Raw genomic sequence first — 8,049 nt, forward strand, 5'->3', positions numbered from 1 at the left:
GCCCACGGGGCAGGCTCGGGCTCCCCAGGAAAGGCTCCCGCCCGTCAGCCGTGCCTCGTCTCGGAGCTCCCCGCGGGGCTTCCTTGTTGACGAGTGGGGGTTAGCAGCGCTGGGTTGGGCGGAGAGTGCTGTTTCAGTAGGCTGAGGAGTCAGAGGGCAATAGACTGTTCCCGCATTACTGCCCTTGCTAACTGAGCGGTTTCACCAGATGTTTCACTTTGCATGTCTCTCCGCTCCGCTTTGCCAATAAACAGGATCTATGTGATGCTTGTGTTCTTCCATCAGTTTGTTTTCCCCTTTCCCAAAACTTTGCCTCTTGGCTGGTTGCAGAAGAATGAGATGCAGAGGGTTTATTAGCTTCCCAGCAGCTTTTGGAGAAAGTGTTGACTGCATAGAGGAGCTTATTAATACTCTTGCTAACGCGGTTATACTTGTTCATTGTCAGAGAATCAGTTTTGCATCTGTTTTTAAAGATAAATCCAAGAAAACCAACCGTGGTTCAGCCACTCACAACTCTATCAGCAGGAGCAGGAAGGAGTTGGTGGTTTACCCGTACAATGATACAGCTTTTGTGGCTGTGTCAGTGTAAAAAGAATGTGTTCAAAACTGAAATGAATTTTGGTGATTCAGGAAGCGCCTTTCTGTGTGCTCCTTGACAGCATGATTGCGTCCTTCATGTGCCCTAAGCACTGACGTAGCGTTCAGTGTTGCAGAAGCACAACAGGGAGAATTTGTTACTTGGATGACTACCCGTACAATGATACAGCTTTTGTGGCTGTGTCAGTGTAAAAAGAATGTGTTCAAAACTGAAATGAATTTTGGTGATTCAGGAAGCGCCTTTCTGTGTGCTCCTTGACAGCATGATTGCGTCCTTCATGTGCCCTAAGCACTGACGTAGCGTTCAGTGTTGCAGAAGCACAACAGGGAGAATTTGTTACTTGGATGACTGTCTACCTAACATTTCCCTTCTTAAACATCTTAATTTTGACTTTCAAAAAAAGCAGTCTATAGTCTTCAGTAGATTATATTTATAACTGTAAGTTAAAGTCATATCTTTTAAAGCATTTCCTCAGGAGATTTATTGCTGCACTGAAATACACTCTTGACCTGAAAGGTTTTAAGCTAGGTATCTTGTATATGTCAAAATTATTACTCTAGGTGAATTCTTGTATAATTATATTTCACATCTTGAAATGTGAAAAATGAGTTGCTGTTTTTGAAGCATGCCTACAGGTGTGTTGCTGGGGGACTGCTGTAACAGCCTCAAGATTTTTGCCACTCAATCTGGAGCTGAGTAGGACGCTCAGCCTTACAGCTTTTCAGTTATCTACTCAGTTACGGTTTTGCTGGTAGTGGTTTTACAAAATAGGGCTGTAGAAAGCACTGATCAGATTGTAAGGCTAATTTTATATCAGGTAGTATGTTTTAAGGAAGCAGAATCTGTCTCTTCTTTTGACTATGTAGTATTAGCATATTTAAAGATACAGGCTATTTACTAAGTAATACAAGATACTGATTGCAGCTTGGAAAAGTTTGTCTTGGAAGCTTCATCAAGTGGATAGCATAGCTTTTATTTAATGTTACAGAAGCATAATACAAACACTATTTCCTTAAAGGGAATTCTGCAATTTGTTAAACTAAATGAACTATCCACTAGGTGGACATAGTTCCAAGTAGATGAAGCTTCAAAGTAATACTTGTTGAGTTACAACTACTTCTTAATGTTTCTTCTTCTCAGTGTTTTCAAATGATGTTCCTTTTTTTTTGTTTCATATGTTGACCCCAAATGCAGTTTTGCTATTTCTTTGAGCCTATTTTATGTATTTATTGTTCTCTTCCCTTCCAAACAACGTAAAGAATAGTTTTTTGGTTTTTTTCCTGCCAACTTCACAGGACTTATTTCCAGCCCTGGATGGTGTCTGCAAGTCTGATTTTGCAAAAAATAATGGGGATGGGTTAAATGCATTGAGGAAGAGCTAAACTACGATTTGAGCTGTTCAGAGCTACACAGTAACATTCTACAATTCTGTTGTTCATATTTCTGGTTTTCTTTTTGTTGTTGTTTTGTTGTTTTAAGGGTTCTAAGTTTGGAACTAAATAAAGATAGAGATGTGGAAAGAATACATGGGAGTGGTATCAACAGCCTTGATATTGAACCTGTTGAGGGAAGATAGTAAGTATGCTTTAGTTAGTAAAAATCTGTGTTTTGGTACTATGGATTTATTTTCTTGCTGAACGTTCAGTTATACTGAGCATATTGAGATCATGAGTGTGGTAACTTGTATGCATTTTTAACACTTTCAGCATGTTATCCGGTGGGTCAGATGGAGTTATTGTACTTTACGACCTTGAAAACTTGAGCAGAAAACCAAGTTACACATGTAAAGCACTTTGTTCTGTGGGAAGGTAGGTATGCAAAAATTCTACTGAAAGTTCATATGGATATCTCTTGTGTGACTAGCATTAAACTCAAAAATCAATGTGTGTTCTTATTTCTGGGATAAAAAGGTTGTAGAAAATAGCACCAGAAATCTTTGAAGGCTAGCATGATGCACTATGTTGTTTGGCATGCGAATTACAAGCAAGTAACTTTGTGAGGATTTATGTGATTTACTAAGTAACAGGAGCTAATTTGGTTTTCTTGATTTGTCTACCCTAACAGTTATGATAAAAGTACAATGACTCACTGATATTGTTTGAGGAGATCTTTGGCAGTTCTAAAGTTAAAATAGAGTTAATCATACTCTGATGGCAGTTGAAGTAGAGAGGCTTGCCTTGCTGTAGACCTCAGAAAACCTTTGGAGTTAGTACTCCAATCTGATGTTTAACAGTAGAAAAAAGACCAAAAAAACCCAACCCCACCCCACCCTCTTCCAGGTCACAGTTCCTCACCTGTGAGTTTTCTTGTTGTTTCATGTTGAAATTTGCTGACTCTATGCCAGTAACTATGAGAAAGTATTTCTGGGACTGTTGTAGAAATATTCATTTTATCTCCCAAATATATGTAATATATGTCTCTTTGAATAATTATGTGTTTAAGCAAAAGGAAAATAATCTTTGCCTAACCCTGTTCATCTGATTGGAAAAAAATCTGATACAGAATTGCAATTGTTGGTTTTATTTCCCTTCTCCCGGCTTTACTAGTAGCTATTTTAAGTTCACCAGGTGCAGAAGTAATTAATATAGAACTTCTAGAGTACATATTTGAATGAAAACAGATGTCTTACTGGCAAAAATGGGACACATTTTTCTGAAGAACAGGGTAGAGCCATGCTGTGTGTAATCTATATGAAAACTGAAAGCCTGTATTGATTTGTCAGGCTTTCCCAGCAGGCATTATAAATTTGTCCATTATGGGCATTAAGTCTTCTAGCAAAAACTGTTGTTTTCTGGTGTTTGCATAGTAAGGTTATCTCGTAGGTTAGGACATTATCTGAGACTCATAAGATATATCCTACTCTATAAAAGATTAGTAGCTACATTTTTCCCAGACTTCAAATTATTTAAGGTCTAAGTGCTTAATGAGTAAGATTGACAAGAAGAGAACAGATTTGTAACACTAAAAGGCCTAAATGGTATTTTGGACCATAAGAAAGAAAAAGGGTGATAGAACATGAATCAGAACAAATGGGTAGGAACAGAATCCACTGCAAGTAAGCTGTATTTCTTATGTGTCGATGGCTGGGACTTCTTAAACAATATTAATTCAAATTGTAATTAAGAACAAGCAATGACTATACATTCCCAAATATGAAAACCAAAATTAATTTTGAAAGAGATACAGCAAACTGAAGAAATACATGCTGAGAAGACACAGCATAAAACCTGGCAAATCTGTGCAAAATCATGCCTTTGTTAACTTCTCTTACGTCAGTGGAAATATTCCATAACTGAAAATTCAATTTATGAGCATAGTTAGTTGGTTGTTCGGTTTTTGAGTAGGTATTAATTTGCATAGAGCATCTTTTATTTTTCATCTTTTGAGCAGAGGATTTATCAGTTGAGTAGAGGCATAAATTGTACTGGTAGAATCTGATTTAGTGTTACACTGTTCTATTTGATAAGCATATTTTTACTTAAAGCAACATTATTAGTTTTTTTGCCTCATTTATTCCCAGTATTCATGTAGCTTCCTAGTATGTTTTAAATACTTACCATAGCTAATTAGCTACCGATACGCCTTCAGATATTGGAATGTTATTCGTGCAGGATTCCTGACATCATAAATGAATTTACAATTACCAATAAGGAACACTTCCCATCTGACAATCAGACTCCAATCTTTGAAGCATATGATAACGATGTGTTGCAAAAGACTCTTTTCCAAGTTTGCAGAGCACAATACAACTCCCGTCTGGAAGTTGCTTAAAGAATGAGCTGGTGGTAGAGGCCCTTTGAAGCTATTTCTGAATAGACTCCGAACTGGGCCTGCTGAGGGTCCAGCAGTTTACAGTATCAGAGGAGATAATTCCGATAGTAGGCTGTGATTTACCCAGTGTTTCTCATCTAAGTCCTCTATTGCAAAAAACAATTTTCCTTGTTCCTCTCGGAATCAGCATGCAGAGCTTTATGTGGTTTTGTATGATCCACGCTGTCTTCTGGCAAAACTGTCATTTGAGAGTGACCAAACTGTTCCAGCCTCTAGATAATACGTAACTGGTGCTTGTGTGTAAGCTAGTCTCCTCTACTCAAAACCTGTCCAGGAAGAATGAATGATAGTGACCTTACTATCCACAGAACTAATTCTGCATTTTTCTTTGGTGGAAAAGCTGGGGATATTCCAAATAATGGGGAAAAATGCTGGATATAGTATGAACTGGGAATAACATGCAGGCCTGAGACAAGAAGCCAGACTGAATGGCATGTGCCCACTACTAAGCCTAGCCAGATTAAAAGTGATTCCTGCAGAGCTACTCAAGAGGTTTTTTTAGTTCATTCTTCAGCCCTCTGGATTATGAGAGAATTGATTGCTCTGGTGCAGTGCTGAACACAGTCCAGTGCTGTGCCCTTATATTTATTGTACCAGGATAGTTAGTTCCATGAGTTTAGATTTTTTCTGCACAGTGCATACAACTGCCTCTGCAAGGGTAAGTTGATGCCAAGTCAGGCTTGATTGCCTGGCACTGCAGGTACCAGAAATAGCTTGAAACCCCTGTAGAATACATACACAAAATCTGTTGATTTTTAGCACGTGGCAAAGTAACGTTCTAGAGTACGCCTCAGAGATAAGCGATGCACGAGTTACTAAACTAAGGTCAACTGTTTCTCAATAGCTCCTGCTTAGTACTGTCAGTGCTGACTTCTGTGCTTTCTAGCAACCCAAGTAAGCAGGAAGGTTTATTAGGTTAGGTGTAGTGCCAGATCTGTATAGAATATTTGCATCTGCGTTTACACAGTGATACCCCTGCAGTAGTTACTGCTTTGGAGGCCAGGACACTAGAGAGAACAATGCAAAGATAAGAACTGAAGTGAAGAAATTTTGAGCCCTTCACTAGCTGCAGTTGTACCATTTTTGCATGTGTACTGTGCCTGGGTGGCATGGAGTTAATTTTCTTCAGGGCAGCTTGCATGGTGCTGTTTTGGATTTGTGACCAGCCTTTATAACACACATATGTTTTGGCTGTTACTGAACAGTGCTTGCAGAGTGTCAAGCCATTCTCCATTTCTCACTCTGCCCCCTCAGCAAGTAGGCTGGGGATGGACATAAGGCTGGGAGGGACTGCAGCAGACCCACATTGACCAAAGGGGTATTGATGTTCCATGCTATAAAATGTCACGTGCAGCAATAAAACTGGGGCAGAGGAGGGAGGGTGGTGGTGTTCCCAGGGGTTACTGTTGCTCGGTGTCTTGCTAGATATCTGAAGCAAAGAAAGCATTCAGCAGCTGCGCTTTCTCTGCATCCTCCATCACCAGGGCACCCTTCTCATTCAGCAGCAGGCCCACATTTTCCCTAGTCTTTGTTTTGCTGCTGATGTAGAAGCCCTTCTTGTCCTTGATGTCCCTTGCCAAATTTAATTCTAAGTGGCCCTCAGCCTTCCTCATTGCATCCCTGCATACTCTGACAACGTTTCTATATACTTGATTGGCTCTGTTGTGCCTTCTTCACACCACTGTTAATATATTATTAATTACATTACATTCTGTTACTATGCATAATTGAGTTGAAAGTTTCATACTGTTCTTCCTCTTTCACTTCTGAATGCAAAATAATTAACTCTAACTTACTCCACTGCTATCTGGTGTCTTCAGTATACATGAGTTTTCAATAACTGTGTAGCTGTAATTATTAGTTAATAATGATTTTTTTTTAATCTGGATATATTATTGTATTTTTCAGAGGATCCATTTCTATGACAGTGGGATTCCACAAGCATAAATGGATTGTAGTGTAAGGCCCTCACTATAAACATTAGATCTTTAAACATTAGCATTAAAAAAATTCAGAAGACATTAGTGTCTTTTTTGCCTCAGACTTAGTGTCTTAAGATATGCTACAGATACTGTATTTTGAAAAGATAAATGATTTGTAGTTTCTTGAAATGAGGGCACTTCAGAGCAATTAACACTGGTTCATTGAAAATGGAGACACCAAAAGAACTAGTTCTTGAAAACTGTAGTACAAATTAAAAAAGAAGTTTGTTTTAAACTTCTCTTAATACTTGTGTTGTATACAGACAATTATAAGACAATTATCAAGACTCTAACCAACTGCAATATTTCCCTTGATTTTAGGAGCCATCCTGATGTACACAGATTCAGTGTGGAAACAGTCCAGTGGTATCCTCATGACACTGGCATGTTTACATCCAGCTCATTTGATAAAACCTTGAAAATATGGGATACAAATACTTTACAAGTAAGAGATATTTTCTGCAGCTTGTAGGCTGCTTTGTATACATGTTATTCATTTCACATCTGCAGTTCTCCCAGGGCTCAGCATGACCAAGCATCCAGAATGAAACCCAGGCGATTGCTAGAACTTGGGTGCAGCAGTGGGTGGCGTGGTTCTGTGGTTCACACATACCTTGGTGTGTACCTGTCTGTTTCTGAAGACCTGAATGTCGAAACTGTATGAGAGCTTGGAACGCTTGGGACAATTCCTTTCTGCTTTCACTGGGAACAGGAATACAGTTGATTGAATTTATGCTATGTAAACTTGTCCACCAAAGACTGCTCTGAAGTACATTCTTGGGGATTGTTGAGTGTAATGGTAGTGTACAACATGTCTACTAAATTTTAAGTAACCAAGGCCTAAATACTGCTTTTGAAGGACTGGTGGTCTTGGCATTCAGGGTCATTAGATCCAAAATTCTGGGGTTGTAAGCACTAGACACCATTTTGAAAAATTGGTGGAGAAGGAGAGAAACCATTAAGAAAATGCTAACCAATGTGACTGGCTTTATTAAAGTAAACAGATTCTGTAGAATTTAAGTTGCTTCGACTCACTAATCCTCCCATCCAATTGTTGACCTATGAATTTATGGCTGCAGTTTATCCTCCTTCCACTGTGAATGTATTAATGGATTTAGACTGAAGCTATTTGCATGTTGTTTCATAGGTGGTAAAAAAAAAAAAAATTAAAAAAAATTAAGAGGTCTGTCATCCTAGGGACACAAGAGAGAATAAATTTTGACCTTTATTGGGTGGGTTTTTGTGTGAGATATGAAGCTGTTTGCAGTTACTAGAACTTCTCATAAATGCAAAGTTCAGTTCATTTTCCAGGTAGGTCTGTGAGCATCACATGAAAGACACAGTGTTCACATAAAGGCTATTGATTGTTTCTGCCAACAAGTGGTGTACTTAAAAACACAGATAACTTAGTTTCAGGAGTTTCTTATATATATGGAAAGTTTTAGGATGAGACAACAAAAGCAGTTTTACTTGAAAGTAATTGTACTAATTATTAAAGCAAATATTGTATTTCATTAATCTTTAACACTCACAAGGGAGCTAGTAATTTTGTATGTTGTTTTGGGTTTTTTCTTTTGAGGAACTGAAGATAATACATGATGTTTGTGAATGACAAGGGGTTTCTGAATTCAGTCTAAG

General features: G+C 38.5%; 1 protein-coding gene across 1 annotated transcript in view; it reads left to right on the forward strand.

Annotated features, from left to right (window-relative positions):
- Nucleotides 1–2,081: 2,081 nt before the first annotated feature.
- LOC104506475 (DNA excision repair protein ERCC-8-like) overlaps nucleotides 2,082–8,049 on the forward strand; it is a gene marked incomplete at its 3' end in the record, with an annotated part of 12,369 nt that continues 6,401 nt past the window's right edge. Inside the window, exons 1-3 of the mRNA XM_010147435.1 lie at nucleotides 2,082–2,173; nucleotides 2,305–2,406; nucleotides 6,733–6,856. Of these exons, the coding sequence (XP_010145737.1) occupies nucleotides 2,306–2,406; nucleotides 6,733–6,856 (225 nt within the window). The remainder of the gene's footprint in view (nucleotides 2,174–2,304; nucleotides 2,407–6,732; nucleotides 6,857–8,049) is intronic.

This window comes from Eurypyga helias, unplaced genomic scaffold (genome assembly GCF_000690775.1).
Source record: "Eurypyga helias isolate BGI_N326 unplaced genomic scaffold, ASM69077v1 scaffold44272, whole genome shotgun sequence".
NCBI lineage: Eukaryota > Metazoa > Chordata > Aves > Eurypygiformes > Eurypygidae > Eurypyga > Eurypyga helias.